This window comes from Lepidochelys kempii, chromosome 6, assembly GCF_965140285.1.
Source record: "Lepidochelys kempii isolate rLepKem1 chromosome 6, rLepKem1.hap1, whole genome shotgun sequence".
Taxonomy (NCBI): Eukaryota; Metazoa; Chordata; order Testudines; family Cheloniidae; genus Lepidochelys; species Lepidochelys kempii.
Genome location: NC_136385.1, coordinates 39,236,099 through 39,264,004, shown reverse-complemented (window position 1 = coordinate 39,264,004; position 27,906 = coordinate 39,236,099). Strand labels below are relative to the sequence as shown.

General features: G+C 38.7%; 1 protein-coding gene across 10 annotated transcripts in view; it reads right to left on the bottom strand.

Annotated features, from left to right (window-relative positions):
- BMAL1 (basic helix-loop-helix ARNT like 1) overlaps positions 1-27,906 on the bottom strand; it is an 85,031-nt gene that overhangs the window by 28,756 nt on the left and 28,369 nt on the right. For 6 of the 10 annotated variants that reach the window (XM_073347644.1, XM_073347642.2, XM_073347640.1 and 3 more), the window contains exons 2-10: positions 17,842-17,989; positions 15,709-15,729; positions 10,876-10,914; positions 10,471-10,512; positions 9,227-9,384; positions 8,309-8,353; positions 6,190-6,269; positions 4,863-4,955; positions 2,535-2,652 (exon numbers count right to left, since the gene is read on the bottom strand). In XM_073347644.1, the coding sequence (XP_073203745.1) occupies positions 2,535-2,652; positions 4,863-4,955; positions 6,190-6,269; positions 8,309-8,353; positions 9,227-9,384; positions 10,471-10,512; positions 10,876-10,914; positions 15,709-15,729; positions 17,842-17,981 (736 nt within the window). In that variant the 5' untranslated portion in view covers positions 17,982-17,989. Of the gene's footprint in view, positions 1-2,534; positions 2,653-4,862; positions 4,956-6,189; positions 6,270-8,308; positions 8,354-9,226; positions 9,385-10,470; positions 10,513-10,875; positions 10,915-15,708; positions 15,730-17,841; positions 17,990-18,995; positions 19,352-27,127; positions 27,149-27,906 lie in introns of those variants that run through there. The other 4 variants (XM_073347651.1, XM_073347652.1, XM_073347648.1 and 1 more) reach the window with 3 other exon arrangements.

The following is a 27,906-nucleotide window of genomic DNA, read 5'->3' as shown; positions in this document are numbered from 1 at the left end:
CACAAAGTTCACTAGCTACCAACAAATTCAGGTACCTTTAACTGTATAAAAATCATATATTATCTGACTGTACTATCTAAGTTGGATAAATATTATTTATATTGTCAGTTTCTTACTCTTCCCAAGAAACAAGTCACTCCAAAGGTCACAAGTCATTTCAAAAAGATTCAAAGTTTCTGTAACAGCCCTTACTCCCTGTCACAGAGTTGTTTCAGGATTACTCCAGAATACATTCCCCCTCAAGAAAGGGCTTCCCAATCAACAAGGAAGAAACAAGTCATCCACACTGTTTAATTACATCACCCAGCCTCACACACAGGGTGCATCTTTAGTAGGACAAAGGGTGTGTTCTTACTTCCAGTTAACTAACATGAGGTAAAATCCTAGCAAAGACAATGTAGTTTGTAGTTTTCACGTGAGCTTGGCAGGTTCAAGTGAACTCTAGTTTCTACCATAGTGTTCAACTCGATCTGCTAACTCACGTGATAACTACAGACTGCTTGGTCTTCTTAGGATTTTACCTCATGTTAGTTAACTGAAGCTTACCAACATGAGGTAAGAACACATAGTTTTTCTTAGCAAAGACAAGGCCTTAATGGCAATGAACTCGTTTCCTTGAATATGCATTTCTCCCCTTGTCTGGGCAGTTACTGGATGCTACATTTTAAACTGGCATTTAGACTCAAACTAGTTGGTTAAAGGCTCCTGTACCTAACAGATAATGTGAGTAGATTAAGAAAAGGAAAATCTAAGGCTGAATATCATCAAGATCACAGTGACTGCAAGATCTGTTTTCATGAATATTAATGCTAACAGTTTCCAATCACCACATCCCCCCCAAACCCTTTGAGAGGTCTGTCACAAAGATTAATAATGACCTACATCATAGAATTGTTGGGGACAATGGGGCATGGCCACTAGGTAACTCGAAGGGATGGAAGACCACGAGTGTCGATGAAGCCCCCTCCCACTACGCCCAAGTGTCCTTGGCCCGCCCCCCCGGCCTGAAGGCGCTCGCAGCAGTTACGCGCAGTAGGCCCAAGTGTCCTTGGCCCCCCCGCCTGGAGGCACTTGCAGCAGTGATGCTGAGGATCTGCAACAATATATTGCAGAGTCAGACTGCCTGAAACTAAACAAGGCCAAACAAGACAGATATGGAAGAACAATGCTGAATAAAGCAGCTTTATGTATGGTTTAACAGCTGGTACAGAGAACAAGGGAACTAGCTGGTAACTGGATTGGCCGGCTATATGGATACTTAGGGCAGCTTGCTATTGGATAAGTATGCTGAAGGAAGGATGTATAAAAGCCTGTGTAACTTCCTGCTCTGTATGTAGGATTTGAGATTCTAATCTCCCTGTACCTTCTTTGAAGCTTCAAATAAACTTTTCTGCTTCTCCACCCCGTTGTGATTATTGGGTGATGCATACCGGGCAGCGAACCCCTGCTGTTGCTCGCCTCTGGCACTGGGTGCCGGCAACAGAATTGTAGGACTGGAAGAGACCTCGAGAGGTCATCTAGTCCAGTCCCCTGCACTCGTGGCAGGACTAAGTACTATCTAGACCATCCCTGACAGGTGTTTGTCTAATCTGCTCTTAGAAATCTCCAACGACGGAGGTTCCACAACCTCTCTAGGCAAATTATTCCAATGCTTAACCATCCTGACAGTTAGGAAGTTTTTCCTAATGTCCAATCTAAATCACCCTTGTTGCAATTTAAGCCCACTGCGTCTTGTCCTATCCTCAGAGGTTAAGGAGAACAATTTTTCCCCTTCCTCCTTGTAACGACCTTTTATGTACTTGAAAACTGTTATCATGTCCCTTCTTAGTCTTCTCTTCTCCAGACAAAACAAACCCAATTTTTTCAATCTTCCCTCATACATCATGTTTTCTAGACCTTTAATCATTTTTGTTGCTCTTCTCTGGATTTTCTCCAATTTGTTCACATCTTTCCTGAAATATGGTGCCAGGAACTGGATACAATACTCCAGTTGAGGCCTAATCAGCATGGAGTAGAGCAGAAGAATTACTTCTTGTGTCTTGCTTACAACACTCCTGCTAATACATTCCAGAATGATGGTTGCTTTTTTTACACTGTTGACTCATATTTAGCTTGTGATCCACTATGAGACCCCTTTCTGCAGTACTCCTTCCTAGGCAGTCATTTACCATTTTGTTGCAATGCTTGCAGAAGAATGGTCATGTGGTTAAAACAACAGGAAAGGAAGTCTGGAGATCTAGATTCTATTCCTGGCTCTATTAAAAAGACTTCTTGTATGACCCTGTGCAAGTCACTTGACCTCTCTGTAATTCAGTCTCTCCATTTGTAAAACGGGGAAATATTCATTAATCCATTTGTACGAATTAATTCATTAGTATTTGTAAATATTAATACTTTGAGATCCTTAATTGGAAGGCCCTATGGAAGTGAACACTATTAACCAGCATTTAATTGATGGTATTAAAACAAAGGAGATGATACAAATGTATATTAAGTTTAAGATACACTAACATTTCAAGGAAAGAAATACTCACTTTTTGCATCTATGAGCCTTTCTCGTGGTGCAGTATCAGAAGAAGAGAGCTGCTCTTTAACTTTTGCAATATCCTTAGGATGAAGGTAGTCAAACAAACTCTGACCAATCAGATCATTCTGTAGATATGGAATATTAAATCAGAAATTAAAAATAAATACATATGTTAAAATTTGGGAAATATTGCATACATTTTAAAGAGTCACTTAGTTTGTCAGTCTACAATGACAGCCTGTTCAGTCTATTGCAGTCAAAGTTTGGGCCTCTTTTTTCCCCTGAAAAGGTTTATTCCCAATTATATATCAAGTATTCATTGTAAAATCACAACTAAAACATAGTCATGTCTCTCAAAGCTTTTAGAATATGTACCCTGAACGAAAGGCTGGCCAAGAGAGTATTTTTTTGAATTTAGTTTTGAAGTTCATAGAATATTAATGATGGAGAAGAGGGTACAGAAAATTAAGGATATGGTAGTATCATAACAAGAGGTTTGGTAAAAGTCAAGCCTTGTATTAAGTGTACATTAAACCTTTGGTATGATTATGCTAATTATTTTTCAGTGTTGCTTATCCTGTTAGATGGTAGCATAAGAATAATTTGTACTTTGCTCAGATTCCTCATCTTGTCAAATCTCACCCATATTTAAATCATTCTCCCTTGCACTGTTCCCATGAACATCTACTTATATAATACTGGCATTTTCCCCCACATCCAGCTACTATCGACTCAAATGCATTTTGATTTGTTGGTAAACTGATTTAAATGCAACATTGTCTACACAGAGGGTTCCTGTTGCCTGATGACAAAAGTTGACTCCCAGTACAAACCTTATGTGACTTTACTTAATTAACAAGAAGGGAAGGGCAATCAAGTTAGATAAAACAGGAACTAAATGGAAACATTTTCCAGAACAAGAGTAAAATTTTCAAAAGTGTCCAACTGACATCAGAGCCTAAGCGCCACTTTCAAAATTCATCTAGGAGCCTAAGTCATTTAGGCACTTCTGATAATGTTATCCCAAGCTTTTTTAGAGGTGAAACAAAAAAACAATCAGATAGTTTTGTAAGTGGTAAAGTAGAGTAGATATTCCTCTGCACTTCCTGGGTGCAGCTGAAACCAGAAGCAGTATTACCAAAGGAAGTTTTTTTCCAATCCAGCAGAAACCAGAAATTTTTGTAAATCTTGCAGATTAGCCGGTTTCTGAAATAATTCTAGACTCAAACAAAGACATTTCAGATGAATACGCCCAAGTTTAGATGTGTATCCAAACAAAACAGTATCAAGTGGAGTACCCCAAGGGTCGGTCCTGGGGCCGGTTTTGTTCAATATCTTCATAAATGATCTGGAGGACGGTGTGGATTGCACTCTCAGCAAATTTGCAGATGATACTAAACTGGGAGGAGTGGTAGATACGCTGGAGGGGAGGGATAGGATACAGAAAGACCTAGACAAATTGGAGGATTGGGCCAAAAGAAATCTGATGAGGTTCAATAAGGATAAGTGCAGGGTCCTGCACTTAGGATGGAAGAACCCAATGCACAGCTACAGACTAGGGACCGAATGGCTAGGCAGCAGTTCTGCGGAAAAGGACCTAGGGGTGACAGTGGACGAGAAGCTGGATATGAGTCAGCAGTGTGCCCTTGTTGCCAAGAAGGCCAATGGCATTTTGGGATGTATAAGTAGGGGCATAGCGAGCAGATCGAGGGACGTGATCGTTCCCCTCTATTCGACATTGGTGAGGCCTCATCTGGAGTACTGTGTCCAGTTTTGGGCCCCACACTTCAAGAAGGATGTGGATAAATTGGAGAGAGTCCAGCGAAGGGCAACAAAAATGATTAGGGGTCTGGAACACATGACTTATGAGGAGAGGCTGAGGGAGCTGGGATTGTTTAGTCTGCAGAAGAGAAGAATGAGGGGGGATTTGATAGCTGCTTTCAACTACCTGAAAGTGGGTTCCAAAGAGGATGGCTCTAGACTGTTCTCAATGGTAGCAGATGACAGAACGAGGAGTAATGGTCTCAAGTTGCAGTGGGGAAGGTTTAGATTGGATATTAGGAAAAACTTTTTCACTAAGAGGGTGGTGAAACACTGGAATGCGTTACCTAGGGAGGTGGTAGAATCTCCTTCCTTAGAGGTTTTTAAGGTCAGGCTTGACAAAGCCCTGGCTGGGATGATTTAACTGGGAATTGGTCCTGTTTTGAGCAGGGGGTTGGACTAGATGACCTTCTGGGGTCCCTTCCAATCCTGATATTCTATAATTCTATGAAAACCTTTCAATCTCTTGAGGTCTGTCCATTATTAGTTCCCAAGGTACAGTTCCCAACAATACCTGACTGTAGTTGAGGATCTTGAAGACAGATTCTGAAACAAACAGTATCTTCCCTCTATCACAGCCCACAACAAACAGAAATCCATCTGCTGCCTAATGAGGAAAGATAATTGTATTATTTTTAAAAAACAATTACATCTTTTTAGCATTTAGTTACCTTTGTTACACAGTAGGATTTCGATATTAACATTAATATCGTTGCATCTATAGAAATAACTGAATTAACAAACTTTGAAATTATGATAAAAGCTTAAAAATCTTTTTGCACTTGGAATTAGATTTTTGGCACTACTTTTCTTAATAATGACAAGAATATAAAGACAATTTCAGCAGTAGTAAAAGCTCACATCTTTTCATGTAATATTATAGTGGTACACTAAGCAATTCCTTAAATTAATTTTTTAAAAAAACAGTAACTAATCTTCTTGTGTTTGACCTATATTTATTACATTTTAAATTCATTTGACTTCTTTTGGAAAATAAGTGTGGCCCGGATCTTGCAGACATTTCTCTGCATGTGAGTAGTTCCACTTAACTCAAGAGGACTCATGTACATGAGCATTTGTGTGGATCAGGCCCTAATTTTGTAAATTCATATAAATCACAGAACTGTTTAAATAACTCAGTCCTGCATATATGCTATTTGGTCATTTAAATGAGATTTGTGAAGCACTGCAAGCCTATTAAATCAATTTCTAAGTCTGTGCTTAAGTATTAGAACAAAAAGGCTATAGCTTATGTTTTTATAGTGCTGACAAAGCATATAGATTTTCTTTTTGCAATCAGTTGAAATACATCTGTATGTTTTTTCCTCACCAATCTTAGTTATGACTTTTATGCATCAACTGATTATATGCTGAAAATTGTATCAAATGATGGTGGGTTGTTTTTTGGTTTTTTTTGTAAAAAAGGCCATGAGCCAATAAGAAATGAGCTGAAAACAACAGTGTTCATTTATTTACTTCTAACTTAATTAACCAAACAACTGAAAATCCTGACAACTAGGTGGTAGGGTACTTTTATGTCAAAATGCTTTTATGTGAAAATATTTTGAACTGGCCACTTATTTTTGGTCCTTCCATTTTTAGGTGCCCAACCTGATACTTGTGGCTGGACTTTCAGGTGTTGAGTATCCTCTCAAATTCCACTAACTTCAAAGTGGAGTTGCAGGGGTTTATTATCTTTGAAAATCAAGACTATCTATCTCAAGTTGCCCTATGGGTCTGGCTAAAGACATAATTACTGGGATCTTTCCCTTCATGAGAATTAAATTTATACATTTTTTAAACGAAAGTTTTAAATTTAGCATTTTTAAGTTGAAATATACCCTGAGAATAAGATGTTTTAATTCATCATCTGAGAGAAAAGCAGGTTTGTAGTTTGCTTCTGTATATGGGTTTGTGGCACCTTAAAGAAAAAAGAAAAGAGTGAATACCTCCTGTAAATAAACTTAATATACATCCATCTACTATACAGAAATATACTCTTGTTTACAAAGACTTTTTCTTCCATGCCTTTTGATGCTCCCTCATGTTTTTTTCCAGCTGTATTCTAATTGCTAGTATCTTTTTCACAAGTGGAACCCAGCTGAAGACAACTCAGAAAAGATTGAACGCTGGCTGGAAAAAACACTGAAGTACACACTGAAGACAAGAATAGGCAGTAATTCAACCGTTAATAACCCTTTAAGGCGGGGTTTCTCAAACTTCATTGCACCGCGACCCCCTTCTGACAACAAAAATTACTACATGACCCCAAGAGTGGGGACTGAGCTCGCCCGAGCCCTGCTGTCCTGAGTGGGGGGACAAAGCCAAAGCCCGAGCCCCACTGCCCCAAAGGGGGGGGGGCTGCAAAATTGAAACCTAAGGGCTTCAGTCCCAGGCAGGGGGCCAGTAACCTGAGCCACACTGCCCAGGGCTGAAGCCATTGGGCTTTGGCCCCAGGCAGTTGGGCTTGGGCTTCAGCTTCAGCCCTGGGTAGGGGGGCTTGGGCTTTGGCCACAGGCCCCAGCAAGTCTAAGCCAGCCCCGGCGACCCCACTAAAATGGGGTTCCGACCCACTTTGGGGTCCTGATCCCCAGTTTGAGAACCACTGCTTTAAGGAATAAGAATATTCATCTTCACACAAGTATTTTCCAAATGTTTTGCTGTGCCCTGTCCAAGTGTGCTCTCCACGACAGAACAAAAACTGAGAAATTATTGAAGGGACTTTTGTTTTCCATCTTTAAATAATTTCTTGAATGTAGACTCTAGTCAACAGTGGCTGAAAGTCATTACTATCTGATGGCTACTCAGTGGCCTATGTGAAATGAACTGGTGATCTCAATCCAATTCTTACTGTTCATGTCTCATCAGAGGCCAAGAATTTGCATAAGCATTGAGAATGAACTACCATTCACTTCTACAGATGAGGCAGCTTCCAATGCTGTCATGCCACCCATGTCGTACCAATTCTAAAGTAATTCTTCTGATACAATGTCCTTTGAAAAGCAATAAATTGAGTTAAATTGGTAATGAGGATGCTGATGGAAAATTATAGCCTTACCAATTAAAAGTAGCACAGGAAGTTAGATTCTTTAACAGGGTAAGAGACAACAAATGTAATGTAAGATGTAATGCCTGATAATTCACAAGACAGAAACAAAATGAATGCCTCCTGGTCCTCCTCTGAGCCACCTTCCCACCTCAACTACTGACAATTATTAAAGTAACCTGCATAATTATGGCACTATATATATTTATTTAGATTTCAGCTATTTAACTATATATATCTATCTTTTCATTAACTTAGTTACACTCTGTACCATCTCTGCAGTAAAACCCATACTAACAGTTTATATACAATACTCAAGTGCCAAAACTGTTTTTCTCCCCATCCTCAGATAAAAGCACGCCAATCTTGTAAATTAATAAAAATAGACAGAGAATGCTATAGTTAGGCTTCTGTTAGGAAAGTCTCTATGTAACCTTGTTTTGAGCTGCCATTAATTATCTCCAAAATTTTTCTTTTGGGTTGAAGATAGCCATACAATCTCAACGAAATTACAAATTCTTTGAAAGTTTGGCCAAAAGAGCCAGTCAGCTGTCTGAGTTAGCACAGCATTGAATTAATATGTACTTTTCCCGGTTAAAGAGTATCTAGATCTTGTGCATGTATAACTCAATCAGAGGGGTAAGCAGTGTTAACTCAAACAGTTAATCATGTAGACAGACATCTCTGAGGAACTGTCTTCAAATTTTCAAAATAAAAATTCATCTATATATTGCTTTTGTGCATATAGTGCTAAATTTCTAGTGAGTCATTATTTGTAGTTCTTTACATGACCATATTGTTCAGTAAACACATTAGCATCGATAGTTACATTGGGGTGGTTTGGGGAACCTATTCCACCGAAAAGTTCGTTAGTTATATATGGTTTCTATTTTACAGAACTGTAGCAAAGTTACCATTTGTGTTTTCTTCTCCCTCTCTCCTAGTCTTTTCTTTCTTTTCTTTTTTTTTTAAACAAAACAGAGATGTTAAATGTTAAATACTTGTTTTGATAAAACTGTAGTGAAAAAGTTAACCACACAAATCTCAAAATTCAAAAGGTAATGCTCCTACAGAAACCTCAACCTTAGTATTTTATACTTGTAGCATTTTGTTGTCCTGCTTTTCTGGTTAAATATATATAATAAAATATACATTACAGCTGAAATTCACCCAGGTGCAGAAAGCTGGCATAAGATCTTCAGCAACAATATTAAGTCCTGGAGGGCACAGCCTATGTGTCACAGAGGGGTCTCTGTGCTGGCCTGCATAAACAAGAATGGGCTGGGCTGAGTGAGGATCTACTGGATCAACGATTAAATGGATCCAGAGACCCTAACAGCCCATTTCTCTGATATGAAACAGCAGGAAATGGCAGTAAACCTGTTTATAGATGATACTCTTCTGTACACTGATCCTGGGTTTTGGGGCTGGATTTTGCGTCCCTACACTATGCATTATGCACCACATGGGTGAGTTACCTTTCCTGTACAAAACTTGCCTTTATGTTGCCTGTCTTCTGCATTGTTTAACTGCAAACTTACATTGCCCTTAATTAGTAAGCCAGTTTCAGACTGCTTTTGGTCTCAAAGCTGATTTAAATGAATGCTGTCAAAGCAGAGTCAATTTGTGCCACGATTCTACCACTTTATCATCCCTCACAGAGATTATGTCTGCCAAGAGCATGAGTAAGCTAATATAAATAAGGGATTCTGCAGAAGGTACAGTGATGTCCATGCTAACACATATGGACCATGCTCTCAGTTCGTAAGCTCCAGACCAGAACACACCTCATAGCTCAATGCAGAACAAAGATAAGAATTTTTTTAACTCACCTCGTAATGTTTTCATATGCTGAACAGCCATTCTCAGTACAGTAAGTTTATCTAGCTTTCGGGACATAGCATTGCACGTTGGTACCAAAGATGCCAATTCATCAATAAAACTGTTCATTTTATCTCGACGTCTTTTTTCAATCTGGCTATGAGCCTCTCTAAGCAATAACAAAATTTAAGATTGAATAGCATAATGAAGTTTCAAACGGTCAGAAAAAATAAAAAACAACTAATTTTAAAGTAGTAGACTACAAGGCCCACCCTGCACCCCTTATTCATAAGGAGACACACACAAAAGTAGTCCCACTGAAGTGAATATTAAAAGTTAATTACTTGTGTGAATAAGGGTTATTTATGGGAGTAAAGGTGAAAGGATGGGGCCCTAATTTAGCATCAGATACTCATATCATAGGCAGCACTGTATGCTGCCTTATTTACAATAAATACTAACATTATCTGATAAGCAGGTTCTACCTATCTATCTTAGGTTTTTTATACTGCTGCCTGGGTATCTGAGCATATCTACTGAGGTACTACAAGAATTATGTAAAAATCAAGATCAAGATCATAGATGCATAAGTACCCCTGTGTACAGAACTGGATGAGATAACAATTCATGCCAAAGAATAGCATTAAAAAGTGTAAATACTATAATTCACTACAATATTCAAATTCCTTGCTGAAGTTTGTGCTTTATGTAAATAAGTTTCCTATTCATCCTATAAATTACTGTTAAAAATATTTTGGAGAACAGCCCTACACTAGGCTCTTCCTATTGCTTAGAGAAACTGCAGAGCAGCGTATCATTTTGACATTGCACGTTCAAATTCAAAGTGGCTTTTTTTGTTTGTTTTATATATATTATTATATTATAAATTATATATATTATGTACTGTAGCACTTTACAGCCTGGTAATGCTATAACACTTTTCGCATGCAATGCTTTTGGTTCAATGTAAAGGGAGTTAGCCATGCTATTTCTATTTAATGTTAATGGAAATTGCTTTTTAATTACACATTTCCAATAAAAATATACTATATTAGTATTTTCATAAAATTGTATGCAGTTCTTAAAAGAACAAATCTTTAAAACTGAAAACAGATGGAAAAGCCAAACAGAAAAAAACCCAGATATAAGCTTTTACTTTGAGACTCAGGCACAGATGCACAAAGTCCCTAACGTGACAGGAAAACAAGAATATCATCTTTTTTCAGTAAGTTAGTTAAAAAATAAAATAGTTTACCTTGCATTTTTTATTCTGCCTTGTTGGTCTGTATATTCCAACCTGATGAGGAGGAAGTTAAATTACAAAGTCACAGGTTTATTGCCATTATTTTCTACATAATTTTCTAATAATTGCTTTTGTATACACTAAGTAGCTGTTGGTCTTTAGTTACAACAATATTGTGGGGGTCATACTAAGTTTAGAAAGGATTTTTATTTACAGTAGGTTTTCCCAGTAAGGTTCATGTTACTTTCTATTCTAGCTTTAACATGAAGCCTTGATCCTGCAAATTCTCAGACCCACATGGAGCCCAGCCCCTGAGACTTCAGTGACAAGCCATACAAATGAAAGAGTTCATCCACAAGGATCTGGTCTCTAATTAAATCTCTTGGAGTGCACATTTTGGTAATAGTGTAACAGTACCTTCCGTGCTGGTCTTCTTTATCTGTATCCATACCTTCTCTACAAAAATCAAAACAAAACAGCATGTCAGAAATACAGTGGAATTAGCGAATGTCAACTTGTTTATGAAATAAGCATTTATTCATGCTTCTTAAAGGAAAATCACAGAGTTATTGGAAAAATCATTAATGAATTGTTTCTTTTGTCTTTAAACCCTTTAGTACAAAAAATAATACACCAATTTATTCAGAGAACATAAAAATGTTTCTGTGAAAGAGTACGAGGGGACCACATCAGTGGAATGAACCAAGATGTTCAAGTAATTGTACCAGGCAGTAAAACAGGCTTCAATTCAGAGAAGGAATCAGTGTTATTAAAATGTCCTTTAATCTACAGACACGTCCTTTTAAGTTTTTCTTCTAAGCAGAAATACTTTTAATCCATTAACAGTCAACTTGCATTTGCAAAACAGAAACAAAAGATTCACAGTAGCAGATTAATTATTGACTCTAAAAATAGTCACTCTAAGTTCCACATCTTCAAACTTCAAAGTCTTCAGCTAACAGTCAAAAGTTCTTCATGTTCTGTTTAATCTTTACTTAAGGTCACTTCTAAACTGAACATGACTAAGTTATTTAGACTTCTCATTCTGTTTAAGACTCCTTTTTGACTCTTGGTGTTCAGATTCTTGCATCTGCAGGTGCAGATCAATGAAACAGAAAAATTCTCTCTCTATACCCCTCCCCCATTTATTTAAAGATTTGTTCTTGATCTCCTATTTCAGAGCACCACAATTCATTTTCTACATTTTAAAGTCTTTTCTATATCAGTTCAATGGGAATCTGGAAGTACCTCTCAATATAGGGTTTGCTTTGAAATTCATCTGTGAGCTAATATTCATAAAGGACTTCAGTACATTGGTGCTAGGGAACTCCTACCAGTGGATTCTAACCTAGGAGTCTACCTGTAAAGATCTGAGGGTGCAAGTTCTCAGTTTCAGTGAGTCTAGAACCTGGGATGGTGAAGGCCCTGAGGTCTGACACTCCCTCATCTCCACAAAGAGAGACGGATGAAACATCACCTCACCAATCCTGGAAGGACAGACCCGCACAGGAAGTCCTATCAGAATGCCCAATTGGCTCATGCCCACTACATAAGCCAGGAAGTGACCAGGGTGGGCTGTCCAAGCAACCAAGCAGAATGTATGTTGCTGCCGGGTCAGATCCCGCTCTCACCCGCCCCCTGAGATATGCATTGAAATCACTCTTCCCAGTTCCTGCTATGCTCCAGTTCTGTTCCTGCACTTACCCTCTGTTCCTGCCTTGCTTCGTGTCTTCTTTCTGGCTCCTGTCCCTATACTCCTCTCCTGACCATTGGCTATCAGTTCCATCTCTGACCCCAGTTCATCTTCTGGCTACCAACTTCTGACTCTGAATCCAGCTCTGCCACATTGCCTTGCACATCCCTCTCCAGACAAAGAGCACACTGGATCTTGTCAAAACTAATCAACAGGGCCCTCCTGTTGTCCAATCTCCCAGGAAGATCCCTGGGCCTTACTGGTGTATAATTTGACCTTCATAGGGCGTATAACCAGCATAGATTAGATCGGGGGACAAATGGAAGACCGCATTTCGAACACTCTGGCACTTGGTGTATCTGGTTATGCCATTTGGGTTAACCAATGTTCCTGCCACCTTCCAACACTTTGTCAACAACATGTTCTGGGACAGTCTGGACCAGATTGTAATTTTCTACTTTGATAATACACTGATATTTTCTGAGACTCCTGAGCAGCACAGTGATCACATCCAGTTCATCCTGGAAAGAAGTACGGAGTGTATGTCAAGCTCCATAAATGTACATTTGACCAGCAATCCTCTGAGTTTGTGGGGTATATCATTTCCCCCCTCAGATAATCTGAATGGACCATCAGAAAATTGAAGCAATCCACATCTAGGCGGCACCCAGACTCTCCGGGAGATGCAACACTTTCTGGGATTAGCAAAATTTTATCAGAGATTCATTTAAAACTTTTCAGGAAAAATAGCCCCCCACCCTCCCTTCTCCACAAATCCATTAAGTTCATTTGGTCATCTGAAGCATAATAAGCATTCGATCAGCTCAAGATTGCCTTCACAACCACCTCCATTTTAGGACATCCAGGCCCCAATCAGCAGTTCATGGTAGAAACAGGCAAGAGAGTCCTGTGGTACCTTACAGACTAACAGACATATACTAACAGCCTGGTAGAAACAGATGCTTCTAGTATAACTCTGGGTGCTGTCCTGTACCAATAGGCTGTCCTGTCCCAATCAGTACTACACCTTTGTGCACATTATTGATGCAAGCTTACACCACTGAATTTCGGAACTACGAAATACTGGACACAGAACTGCTCATCATTAAATCCACTTTCAAAAAGTAGTGACACTATCCGGAGAGGCTTGACATCCAGTACAGGTATTCCCCAATCACAAAAACATGAGTATCTCCAGAGGGCTTGGGCCCTGAGCCAAAGACAGCTCCAGTGAGCACTATTCTTCTCCTGATTTAACATCACCATTTCATACTGTCCAGGAACCAGCAATGGGAAAGCAGACACCCTCTTATGTAAAGGGGATTATTACCAAGAAAACAAGGAGCCCAACTCAGAACCACCCCATCTCCTGAAGCCCTGTAACTTTGTTTACACCGTGACCTGATAACCATCCTTCAGACAGTTGCTCAAGAAGACCTTTCTGGAAGGTTCTACCTAGGAAGGGAATGGCCAAAGTGCAACAATCCACATGGGATGGGAGTGACATATGCCAGTGGGTACATATACATTTTGCCAGGGCATGCCCTGTTAGAGACATTACATTTATGCCATGACGCCCCATTCGCAGGCCTCTTTGGTTGCCTCAAGGCTTTTTGCACGATCACTCATTTCTTCTGGTGGCTTGGTATGCATGTGGAAGTCTGGGCCTTTGCAGATTCTTGCACCATATGTGCTCATACTAGGACACCTTGGGTAAGAACCTAATATCTCTGGAGACTCTGGCCATACCTGGATCTCAATCACTCTGGACTTTGCTGTGAAGCTCCCACACTCTGAGGGCCACACCATAGTTGTAGGCTGACTAATTAAAATGGCCCATTTCATTTCCTGTGATTGTCAGCCTTTGGCCAAAACAACAGCCCAGCTGCTGGTGACACACATCATTTGCTCTCAGACCAAATCATCCCTGACCGAGAGCCAATATTTGTGTCTCAATTCTGACAGAAGATAATCCAACTAATAGATGTTCATGCATCCACCCCCACTGCGTATCACTCCCAGTGAAAACAGAAATCTCCCTGTTACCATACATCAAGTACTCCTACAATGGTGCCGATCATGTCTCCTCTGGGCAGAGTCCCTTCTTTTCAAATTTTGGATATCATCTCCATTTCCACCCTGTGTTACCCACAGACTCCCCAAAGCTGGTGGCCATCAACTGGGTCCAGTGAATTCACCATATCCAAGATTAACTCCGCAATACCTGGCTGAGGCTAAAAAAGCCTACAAGTTGTTTATGGGCTGGTAACACCAAGAATGTTTGGTGTTTGTTGTGAACCAGAACATCTGGCTCATCGCAAATCACATCAGGGTGATCAGGCCTTCTTAATAGTTAGACAATTAGTTCCTCAGTCCTTTCCAAACCTGCAAATAGGGTGCAGCAGAGTCGCACATAAGCTTCAACTTCCCCAGTCCCTCTGCATCCACCAAGTGTCCCAGGCATCAATTCTCAAGCCCTGCATAGAGAATCCCTTCCTGGATTGGTCTCAACAACCCACCAGTCAAGATTTAGAGGCATGAAGAATATATCGTGCACAAAATCCTTGACTCCTGTCTGCAGCGAAGCTGCCTCCAATACTTCATAGACTGGAAAGGTTACCATCCCAAGGGATGATCTTGAGACCCCATGACCCACGTCCATGCCCCTGAGCTAGTGTAAAATTTTTACTGGGATCATCCCAACAAGCCAGGCCCAGTGGCGCCCCAGAAGGGAGCACACCTAAGTATAAGAATCCTGGGGTTCAGGTTCTCAGTTTCAGTGGGTCTGCAACCTAGGTCTCTAACACTCCCCCGTTGCCAGCAAGGGAGATGGTTGAAGCACCACCTCATCAATCCTGGAAGGTCACACCCCCCAGAAAGTCCCATTGGAATACCCAAGATGTGCGGATGCCTGATTGGCTCCTACTCACTATGTAAGTGACCAACCCTTTCCAGGAAGTGACCAGAGAGGACTGTCTGAGCAACTGAGCAGACTTTACATTGCTGTTGCACTGGATCCCGCCCTTATTTGTCTCCTGCAATCTTTATTCAACCCATTCCTGGTTCCAAATGGGCACCCAAAATGTGGTTTTGGGTGCCCAACTTGTGACATCTGAAAGGGCTGACTTTCAGAAAGTAGGTGCTCACATTTTCTGAAAATCACTCCCGTTTAAGGCATCTCAGATTGGCACCCAAAATCATTAGTCACATTTGAAAAATCTGGATCTCAAAAATAAGGGTCCAATTCTGATCGCCACTGAAGGACCTTTATACTGCTCTAGCAGCTTCCAAAGCATCCTATAAGTTCCTTGGTCCCTTACATGGTAGGCATAGTATTCAATTTACACAACTTTGTTTCAATGCTCATCTAATAAGCATATTTTAGCATGAGGAGTAGAGTACTCCAAACTGTACATTAGAAGACATTCCGTATCATCAAAAAAGAGCAGAACTTGAGTAGTTTGTTGAGGTCATCAGAGTCTCAATCAAAAATTAAAACTTTGTTACAGATATTCTGTGGGGGAGGGGATGAGAGAGAGATTATTGTTTATACTTACTCAAAGGAAAATCCATCAAGTCTGGAAAGATAAAGAAAAAATTATTACTCAATGTACAAAGAGCGTTAGTGCTTACTAGACTACATTCTGCTAATTGCTATTGTTTGTCTTAATTTCCAGTTTTTCCCCATTCATATACACTGACATGCAATTTTGTAGTCTGGAAAAGCAAATAATTTTCATAATCTAAAGTGATAAAATTGTTTATAACCTACTTCCAAAGGGAGCAACTCCCTCCTGGTTATGGTGTGTCTTATGGTCAGGAGAAGAGAACTGTCAAAGATTATTAAACTTAGGCTTTAAGGAATCAGTGTGATCTATCACTTATTTAACTCTTAAGTACAAATTCTACCCCGGAGATTAATGTTAGGACATATCCAAGAGCAGACTTTGTCTTTCTGCAGGAAAGGAGGAATTCAGCAGTGCTATCCATTCAGAAAGATAAATATGGAAAAATGCTCTCTTGAGGTAGCAGAAGTTGATAAGATAAAGAATGCTCCAGCTAAATCTGCTAAGATTCATTTAAATTTAGAACAGCGATTTTATTCCAAAAAGGCTGGCCAAATGAATATTGCAGGTGAAAATGTATACAGTACATATGTCCAGAGTCTCCAAAGACTACTAGAATTCTGAATTTGGATTTCCCTAAAGTAGAAACTGTCCTCAGGGATCCTACTCAAAGAATCTTAATTTACTTCATAACTGACATGCTCAATATGGATTAAAAAATTGTCCAGACTCAGGAACTAGGACGAAAGAATCTGTACAGATTTATGTGAAAACGGGCTATACTCCAAATGGAAATAATTGTGTTAAATAATCGATAAGAGCTTCCTGTAAATTATTCTGACTTTTACTCTTTTACACAGTGATTTAAAGCCTTTGGGTTGGTCTTGAGGTGCTTACTACAGAATATGGATTATCTGTTCTGACATTCATCAGAAATGACTAAAATCTTCTCTTTCCTAAAAATGTCCTACTTTCCATTTCCTCCTACTAGTTAGGCATACTAAATCCTTATGGTCTAAATTATCTGCATTCATTTCCCAGCTTCATATATCTACTGTAAGTATCCCTACAATATTGACAGTAAAAAAAGGAACATAATAGAATCTTTCATTAAAAACAAAGAGTTGGGTCCTGATCAAATTCCTACTAGATCAACTGCTTGGCTCAGCCTTGTTTTACCTGGGCATTAGAGCAAATCACAGAACGCTGGTCAGGGCAAAGAACCAGGCAACAGGACATCTGAGGTCTACTCTCAGTTCTGACATTGATTTACTGTATGACCTTACTTAAGATTTGTAACATTACGAAGTTTAAATACTATTTCTCATGTTTTTCTGCCTGTAAAGCCAGATATACTTAGTACCATGAATCCAACTGTAGAGGCCCCAGATGGAGAGAAAAAACACAGTTTAGAAACTGCTAAAACTTATCTAAAAAAAAGTCTATATGTAATATTGCTGTTTGACATACCTTGCTTTAAACAAGGCTAGAAAGAAAAAGAGTGAGTATTTCTAAAGCCAAAACTTAAAAGAAAGCAAATGTGTTAATATTTCTATGTATAACATATACATATACCCTCCAGGCATAAACATCCCAAACATGCAGTGCTGATGGTCATGTCAAAGTACTGAGTCATTTGATAACCAGTCAACCACTTTGCCCAATCCATTTGCATCAGCATGACTTCTAACATTCCAAATCTCTGAGCAGTTTTCAAATGAAAAAATAAAACAAACTACTAGAAAAATGTTTGCCTTTTCCTAAGAACTTCACCCCAATATATAGAATTGCTCTGCAAATGTTGCCATTAAAATTACATTGGTTTGTGGTCCAGGAAGGACAATATTCTACTTTGGAAAAGTTACAGGTTCAAGTTCTGATCTCCCTCAACACATGAGCACTAGAAATGGAAATTTTATTTTATTATAAAGCCAGGAATTTCCCCTTTCTGTTGGGATAAAGCTTTTATTTACAGAAGTTCCAATATTCATATAAACACAGGTTATCAAATGTGTTCAAGAAACTATGCCAAAACACATTACATCTTCATAGCAAAACTGCAATAGGGTAGAAAAGATAAGTATTCCTCTCAACTGAGTTAAAATTAATAGAAATCATACTTACTGATAATCAGTAGAACTTCCTTTCCTTTTCCTATTGCAATCCATTCCTGAAGTGCTAAGGGAACTGGAGATTAGGTTGGTGGGTCCTGGTGACATAAAATCACTAATTGTAGAAGAGATGTCCATCCTTTGGTCAGCCATTGGATCGTCTGGAATTACCAAAAAAAGAAGCATGTGGGTCCCTTACTTTTGCATTATATTTAAAAAGAAAAAAACTACAAATTTTGTTTTAAACAAAGCAACCCCCCAAAAAACCGAAGCTAAGAGAATTTGCTAGAGATGAATTTACATAATTTATGTTCACTATAAAACCAGCACACTTACGAAATTTTGAAGAGAAATTAAATTTCTTTTAGTTAACAGTGTTCAACAACACGTATGACAAATACTTAATAGTATATAACTAAGACAGTTTTCTCTAAAAGTTGTGTGACTTAAAGTCAAGCAATGTTTCATACAGCTGCCAGGATGTGCCAGGCTAAGTAACATAACATAATCAATTTCTTAAAATGCTGTCTTACACTACATTGTTAACTGCAATCTGTTAAGCACAAACACATAAGCAATAAGTGTGGAATACCTAGAAGTGGTATTCAGATCCCTGTGGGAAAGGCATTAGCACCCACCTCTGGATGGAATAGCCAGTGGGGAGGATAGACGAACAGACATGCTATCCAAATTCCTCACACTGGCTGTACACCAGCAGGGTCTGCTGAAAAGGTAATACAGCTGAGGCAGTATTCTCTTTTCTGCTGAGCCCCTTTTGTGTTAAAAGGCTTAAAAAACAGATCAAAGCATCGTAACAGCCATATAAGGGAAAAAGAAACAAGGCAGAAGATGTGGCGGAGGATGGGTGAATTGGATAAAAAGTACTAGAGAGGGAACTAAGGAAAACATAAAGGTGTAAGGTAGTAAAAAACTGGAGTGGAAAGAGAACCAACAAAACAAACAAAAAACTCTGAGATGGCTTAAAAAGACTGAGCAGAGGTGCAAAAGAAATCAATTAGCCTTAATAATGTTTTAGAGTACTATAGACCAAATAACCCACTTAATTATAATTCGCAAGGAACACTGCCAGAATGTATGTAATAAAATATTAGACATCCAAAGTAACTATATATCAGCAGCAACTAAATAACAATGGACAGTTCTTACTTTAAAACTTGCTTTCTGGAAGCCTAGCTCCAACCTAGAAGAAAAGGTCTGCACTCAATCTGCTAGCTGATTCTGCCTCAGCAATCACCTTAAAACTTCTTTCATGCTCTGCTGTTTGTTAGTCAAGCTATTTCAAAAACCTGAATGTGAAGAAAACAAAAGAGCCATATCTCTTTTAAAATATGTCTGCTTTGTCCAGCCAACCCCTTTTAAAATTAAGTTTGACAAAGATGTCCTGGGAGGTGTTAGTTAGTTAGAAATAAAAAACAAAAACAAAACAAAAAACTGCTGTCTAAGACAGCTAAATTTTAATTCTCCGTGATCAACCACAAAACTTCTGGTTTCAGAGTAGCAGCCGTGTTAGTCTGTATTCACAAAAAGAAAAGGAGTACTAGTGGCACCTTAGTTAGTCTCTAAGGTGCCACTAGTACTCTTTTTCTTTTCACAAAACTTCTGTTAACTATATAGCACAACAGGTGTACCTGGCACCTCACAACAAGTAATGTCCCTGCCTGAAGCAGCTTACAATCTTTGAATACATACAGTAATATTAGTGGTTTAATTAGAAGCAGGAGCACAGTTAAAGGAGATAAGTAATCAAAAATAAAGCCAAGGAAATGGGTTTCAAATGGATATATCAACTTAAAACACATTTCTTCCAATTTTTTGGCAGAAATTTGCTTAGCGTTCTAAGAACATCTGAGATCACTATAAGTGAAAAGACATCAGTTTTATGTTGTGCATTTGAGAGCACTTTGTATCTACTTAGTGTCACTGTATTCCCGTTTGTTTATTTGTATCTTTAACACAGAAATAGGGGGAAACCAACTATTTTTTTTAATACTAGGAAAACATGATTAGCTCTTTGAAATTTCTCCACATAAAATACTGAATTTGACCATGTTATTTCTAAACGGAAACCTGCTCTGTGCTGTCAAACAACTGGATATAGAGGAAAGGAACTGTTGGTCCGAGCAGAGACAGGGAATAAATGGGAGCAAGGCTTCTATCAGAGTCATGCTTAGTTAGGCGATGAGGAAGCTTGGGTCAGGAGCACAGAGCCCTCCAAACATCCATAGGAATTTCCTTGGCATCTTTTGGGATAGCTACTGGTTAGGAGAGCTATGCTCCATGCTTGCTCTAGGCTGACTGGGGACAAGTCCTGCACCATCCTGATGGCATGACTAACAGGAAATTCTTTGGACCTTGTACCTGGTGCAATTATTACACCAATGAAAAGTGAGCGTAACACACTGCCAAATCAGAATGGTAGCACTTTGCACTAACTGTTCACTCATGTAAATGACTACACAAGGAGCAATGATGAATTGAGACCTCCAATTCCTGGCTGCCCCTCCTTCCACCCTCACCCTGTACAGAAAGGCTGATTGGCCCTTAATCTCAAACAAAGAAGGCAGGGATATATTTTGATCTTCATATGCTAAAATCTTGTAATAATATTCTTAATTACATGACATGTTTTAAAAAAGGCAAAGACTATAATAAAGTGGCATGATAAACAGAAATTACAACCATACTGAAAAGAAATACTGAGTTCTGGTTAGGGAGTGGTCTACAAAATAAGGCTCTGATCCAGCCACAAGGCCCCTATGACTGCAGCATCTGGGATTAAACTTCCTCTTCCCCATCAGATAAAACAGTAAGATTCTCGAACTTTATAAATTAAGTTGTGTCAGTTATCAAACATCCTAAACTTTTTAAAACTACTTGCACCAAAACAACTCTAACTCTGCCCTCAAAATTAAGACTAGGCATATAGCACATTAACATAATTTCTCCTCACTTCTAGAGAAAAAGCATCCACTGACAACTCAAACTGTTCCAGAGTTACATACTATGGACAGTCAAACCTTAATAGCATATTTTCGTCCCAGGCAAACAGAACTTTTATAATCCAGTAACAATGCCAAATGCTATATAACAAAGGAGAAAAAATTACAGAAACTGAACTGGCAGTATGGCAGATTGATGGAAGAAAATTAAAAAAGTAGGAAAATTGTGAGATGCACCATACTCCATCATGAAGGACTGAACGCTTTTAGCAGAATAAAGTTATGAGAAAAATGATGACAAAACATTCATACAGGGAGGAGGAGGTTTTCCCTATAGCACAATCTTTTACCATCATTACACAAAACTATTGCTTTCAAGCAGTCCTGACAGTTTATTAACTTGTCTCTAGGAAAGACTGAAAGAAGCAAACTTCTTCTGGATCATTATTCGCTTCTTTAATTATTCTGGCATGATTAAAACGTAGAAGGCTTGTTTATACATAAATGAAGGTTAGGTTCGTATAGTTCTGTGGGCAGTACAAGTCTGAACAGCAACATGAAACCTTGCATTGACTGACTCTGGTGGGCTTCAGCATCATGTTCTGCAGCTTTATCTCAAAATTAGAAATATTAATATCAGGAGTTTTAATAATCATATAGTGAGGCCATGCTCTGGTTGGCCCTGTTAGTCAAAGTGAGATTTTTGCCCTTGCTGTAACATTTATTGGTTCTACACCTTGTGGCTGTACGGACTCATGTAAATGAGGTTTTGGATATGATGTCTTACGGCAAAACTTTGTGCACTGCTCATTTACCAGATTTAAGCATATCTGAATGCTGATACAACCCAGCTGGACAGCAAATGAGAATTTATTGCTACTTAAGGAAGCATCATCACAGAAGGTGAAAGATCAGATGCGGAAGTCAGCACCAGAATAGCAAGAGCATATTAACATCTGATGAGAAGGGACATAAATCTGAAGATTAAATTCCAACTCTTAAAAACATGCATTGGGTCTGTGTTAAATGATGGCTGTAAAACACAGATATTCAAACAAGCAGTAATAAAGTAATATGCTGTTATAGAAGTATTTTGAAAATATCGTGTAATGAATGAAAAAGTACTGGTGAGAATTGGAATTCAGCAAATGTAAGTCAGAGATCTTATGAAAAAAAAAGAGATTTGATTTGCAGGGCATATTTTAGGGGTTCAGTGGGCGATGTATGTGTCTGAGCCCTGGAGGGGCGAGTTGATCCCAGGCCAATGGGAGTGCGGAGTCTGTGTTTGAGCGGGGGCAGCGCGTGGAGCCCTGTGCCCCCGGCCCAGGAGCTGGACCTGCTGTTGGCTGCTTCCGGGGCGCAGCGTAGTGTCGGAACAGGTAGGGACTTGCTTGCCTTAGCCAGGCAGCACCACTAACGGGACTTTTAATGGCCCCGTCAGTGATGCTGACCAGAGCCGCCGCAACCCAGTCCCTTCCATTCCACTACCCAGCTCTGGGTCGTGACCCACAGTTTGAAAACCACTGAATTAGTCTCTTCACCTCTGCCTCTTCATCACTCTCCCCTCCCCCATGTCTTACTTTGCTTCTCTTCTCTCGGTAACACAGCTAAGCATCTAATGCTAGAAGTACCATCTCATCCAGATGGTCACTATGCTGCTTGAGTACTGTGCATCCATGGCACAATCCTCCAACCTGAGATAAACTCTGAGCATCACATATGGCATCTAAAATAAACCAATTTAAAAGACTTCAGCAGTACTTAGGAACAAAAGATTGCTTTAGGAACAGCATGTTTTTATTTTGCATGAGTAAGTTTTCACACAAAAAGCTACATTCTGAAGTTCATTTCAAAATACGTCTATACATCTCAATGATAATAAATAATCAGTCTAGCAATTAAATGTTCATTTAATTCTGCTGCTACTAAAATATTTGTAAATCTATAAAATGCAAAAGCATCTACCTGAAGGATTAAAAATGTTCCTAAAAGCAAACTATTTTAAAGGATCTGGGTAATTAAATGAAAAACAAAACAAACCCCCCCCCCAAAAAAAACCTTACTATATGGACTTATAACAAAATGTATAACAATCCCTCCCACAATGCTCACATCAGTCCTGAAAACCAGAATCTTACATTTCAGTCTCATGTCCATTTAAACAGCCATGTTATAAATCCCTTGAAATGAGGTTTAAAATGGAAACACTGTCAACCCCACAATCAGTGCATTACCAGCATCTCCCGTAATAAATTCTCAACTGCCTTGTAATAGTTACTAATTACAATGCTTTTTTAAAAATTTGGTTAAAAGGTAGATTTTGTAACTTTTTTCAGCTTCCAGCTGGTAATTGCTCAACTGTACAAAAAATTCCATAAATAATGCAACACTACACTACTGTAACACACTATAAACACCCACAGACATAAACACAGTCAAATTCTTCCAATTATGACCCTGAGCTTGTTGCCAAGATACTTCAAGGACCTACTTGAAAGAATGCCATATAGGCCACTTCCTGATTAAACTTCCTTGTAGAAAAGAACCAAAGCATGGTGTCACTGCCCCACATCATGCATCTTCTCTCTGCAGTCTCTCCCTTTATATCTGAACACTTCATTATTTTTCTTGTATTTTATCTTCATTCCTATTAGCTGCACTGAAATTCAAGAGAGGCAAATCAGACACTAAAAAACAAATCCTAATTGTTCATCTGTGTTTTGTTTTGTTTTCCTTTTAAGTGCCAGTTGTCACGTGATTGGCTTAATCATACAGCAAAGCTGATCACGAGTACAGGAACACCTCACTGAGCAAATCAAGGTCAGAGCAAAAGTAGGTCAACTAACTCTGCCTAGGCACCCATCTGGGAGTCAAGACCTCTTTACGCAAGCACTGCCAGCTTCAGCAATGCCTAGGGCAAGATTCTACTACTGCCATCATACAACAATTATTTATTTCAAAAGAAACTTCACGGAGCCTTGTTGTGAATCACAAGCATGTAATAACATAAAAGCATTCTTTCACAATTACAGAATAAATGTGTGGTATAGTTTCCATGAGAAATATAACTGAGGGGACACCAATCTTGTTTATGGAAAGTGCCTGGACCAAAAATAGTCAGATAACTGCATCTATTAAGGAAATTCTTCATTTCCTTTTCATAGTAATACTTCATGTCTCAGAAGCTGAAAATTGCACAATATGGACTAGCTAGACATACAAGAATATTTTAAAAATTGGCTTAAAGAAGACCAACTGGGTTTGATCTTGGATATTTTGTGTTTTCAATTTCAAAAAATCAATTTTACTTTAAAAGAAAGCTGAAGACATTTTGCTCACCATGACATCCTGAAATTTCACACAGGAATAATGTCTAACTGTAAGCTGTATGACATAATATTAATAGTTACATTTTGTATTTAACTGGGGCCACAGGTGTTAATTGGGACTAGTTTTAACAGGAATTGTAAAACCTATGCTGGCACTCTGTATTTAATATTCACTTACTTCAATCTTTCTGAAGACTCTTTTTTTCCTTCATGTGTGGGAGGGGAAATAGTACTTGGCTCTCAACATTAAATAAATAAATAGAGAGGTAATATATACTAAGGGATTGAAGCAGCTTTAAAATGCTGTGAGCTAGACTCAGGTATTCCTACTCATGTTGAATAGCACCTTACTCTATGATACAGTTGGAGAGTCAGGTGCTACTCAGTTTGAGTAAGGGTATCAGAATCCATCTCTAAATTATTAAAATAATTTGTTGAGGACAGTAAACTTTGTTTCTAAGCTCTCTATTGTAATTGACTAATACTGTATCCTATGTACCAGCCACAGGAGAGGGAGATGGCACAGGATCTGCTCCAGCAGCTCTGAGCTACCTAAAGGATCCCTTGTGGCTAACACAGTGATGCAAAGCTGTCCTAATGTGTGGGCACATCTGATTTGCAGCATTTCTATTATTCTAAGTAAAGATCTGATCCAAAGCCCACTGAAGTCAACTTTTTCCATTTACTTCAACTGGTTTTGGACAAATAAATAGAATACTTCAACAGGTCTTGGATCAAATCGCTTATCAAGTAAGAATGCCTTGGCTCTGATAAATCTCCTGATTTGCACATATTGAGCCATGTCGCTCCTGATCCGCAGCCAAAAGTAGAAAATCTGCTGTCTTTTGGCCATATTATACCATTTACTCTAGTGGATTTGAATAACATTCAAGCTTAAAAAAAGGGGAACACTTTATGTAAGTCAACATTTAGATACAACACAGCCTCTTACTTTATTTTCCAGCCCTGCTTCTTCACCAAGGATAGTTTTGAACACTGAGCGTTATGCTCTATGAAAATGAAATTCCCTCAGTATATGTTACCAGTCATCACAGATCCATATCCCAGGAGGAAAACATAGTTTACCTTGCTAGCTTTTGTGTGGAGGATGGAAGAGATATTTACAAATTACTTTTATATATTGACAAAGTAGATAGGTTTCTTATGTACCAAATCCATAGAGTAATCTAATGACAATAGATGCCTCATCAATTGAAGGAAATGAAGTTGATGCATACATTTATCTAGCATCCATAATGACTCCAGATCTTTCTGAAAGTTGGAAACTTTAAGCCACAGTTAATGGTCATGGCTCTTCATTTGGCACAGGAATTTTAGTTTTCCTTTCACATGGAGATTGCTATACATAGTATAAATGATGGAGCCAAACATACCGAATGCCAGACACTTATGTATGGAAATTTGATAAGTAAGAACATTGTGATTTGTGCAGTTCATGCCATATTAGACTTATTCAGGGGGACTGTACAACTGGCTTACTGTAATACTTTTGTCCAGTATTACAATATTTATTAGAGAGGTACATATCCTCTGCTCCTCTTTGACATATGCCTTGGTTTACAGTATGTATCCATTTAGTATTACTTATTTGGTGGGTGGTTGTTTTCTTAAATATTGTTCTATGAAGAGTATCTATGTGCTTTTAAAAGAAATGTATTTGCCTACTTAGCTGTGTAAGGTATTCAACATTACATTTGTTTTTCATCCTCTTTATAAAGTGCAGGGCTAATTTTTAAAGAATCTGTTCCTGCTTATACATTATTCCTGGAAACAGATCTGTGCAGAGATTCTTAAGTTTCCCATCAGTCCTTTTTAGCTATGTTGAATATAATTCTTCAAAATTCTGAACTTCTATATTTCTTATTAGCCTGCATTATATATAAAACTGTACAGAAATAAAAGTAATAGATCAAAATTTTCTGTTAAAGAGATTGATATGATTATAACAGTTTGGGATATTTGGAATCCAAATGGCTATTTAAAACATATCCACAACTCTACCACAAATAAAAGCTTATTGTCAAAAGTGATGTGTGTGCCCTCTGCTCCTATGCCTAAAGGTGAACAAATAAAATATTCTATTGCATCTGGGGAAGAAAAAGACCTGGCATATAATGAGGCCCTACATCCTAGATTTCTACCCTTTTATTCCTCAAACACCACCTCATTTCAATTAAAGACATATCTGGAGGAGTTGAAAATTTGACATTTATATTTATGGTTGTGGATTCCTTTTCTGATTTGGATGATAATTCCTAGAGGCAGGTTGGAAAGCTTTCACAAAGTCTAAAAGAGCTTCCTCCTCCTTCATATGAGTCAAAAGCCCTCAGTAAGTGTTCTGCTCCTACACCCTCAGCACCAACTGATCTCTGGTCAAAAAACCCTCTACAATATCACCCCAGTTTGTTTTAAATAAAAAAACCACAGACATACATTAGATGTTATGATCCATCAATCCTCGAGGATAAGTTAGGCAAATTTAGAGATCAAATATTTTATTATATTCAACATTGCTGGTAATGAAAAACTTGAAGGGCCATTTTTGTATCAAAATTTACACTAAATGGATTTAAATACCATGTCTTCAGTTATAGATGTGATTGTTAACAACAGGCTAATCATATTCTTTTCTCAAACAGTAGGCTGAAAAGCATACTCTTAATTATACTCAAAAGATGATGGGGAAAGACTCTCAATATTTAACTGCCCAACTAAAACCCCTCCAACGTGTTATTAAGGATCTACAACCTATCCTGAAGGATTACCCAACACTCTCACAAATCTTGGGAGACAGGCCAGTCCTTGCCTACAGACAGCCCCCCAACCTGAAGCAAATATTCACCAGCAACCACATACCACACAACAGAACCACTAACCCAGGAACCTATCCTTGCAACAAAGCCCGTTGCCAACTGTGCCCACATATCTATTCAGGGGACACCATCACAGGGCCTAATAACATCAGCCACACTATCAGCGGCTCGTTCACCTGCACATCCACCAAAGTGATATATGCCATCATGTGCCAGCAATGCCCTTCTGCCATGTACATTGGTCAAACTGGACAGTCTCTACGTAAAAGAATAAATGGACACAAATCAGATGTCAAGAATTATAACATTCATAAACCAGTCAGAGAACACTTCAATCTCTCTGGTCACGCGATTACAGACATGAAAGTTGCTATATTACAACAAAAAAGCTTCAAATCCAGACTCCAGCGAGAAACTGTTGAATTGGAATTCATTTGCAAATTGGATACAATTAACTTAGGCTTGAATAGAGACTGGCAGTGGCTAAGTCATTATGCAAGGTAACCTATTTCCCCTTGTTTTTTCCTACCCGCCTCCTCCTCAGACCATCTTGTTAAACCCTGGATTTGTGCTGGAAATGGCCCACCTTGATTATCATACACATTGTAAGGAGAGTGATCACTTTAGATAAGCTATTACCAGCAGGAGAGTGGGGTGGGAGGAGGTATTTTTTCATGCTTTGTGTGTATAAAAAGATCTTCTACACTTTCCACAGTATGCATCCGATGAAGTAAGCTGTAGCTCACGAAAGCTTACGCTCAAATAAATTGGTTAGTCTCTAAGGTGCCACAAGTACTCCTTTTCTTTTTGAAAATAACTGCTAATTCCAAAAGTCAGAATGTTTAAGAAAAAAGCCTAATCTTTTATTATGTTTCTGTTTGTTGTCCTCAGCATTCTTCAGCATCCAGATGTACTGGGAAATGTCCTTTTGTTAAAGATTTAATTTGAAAATATA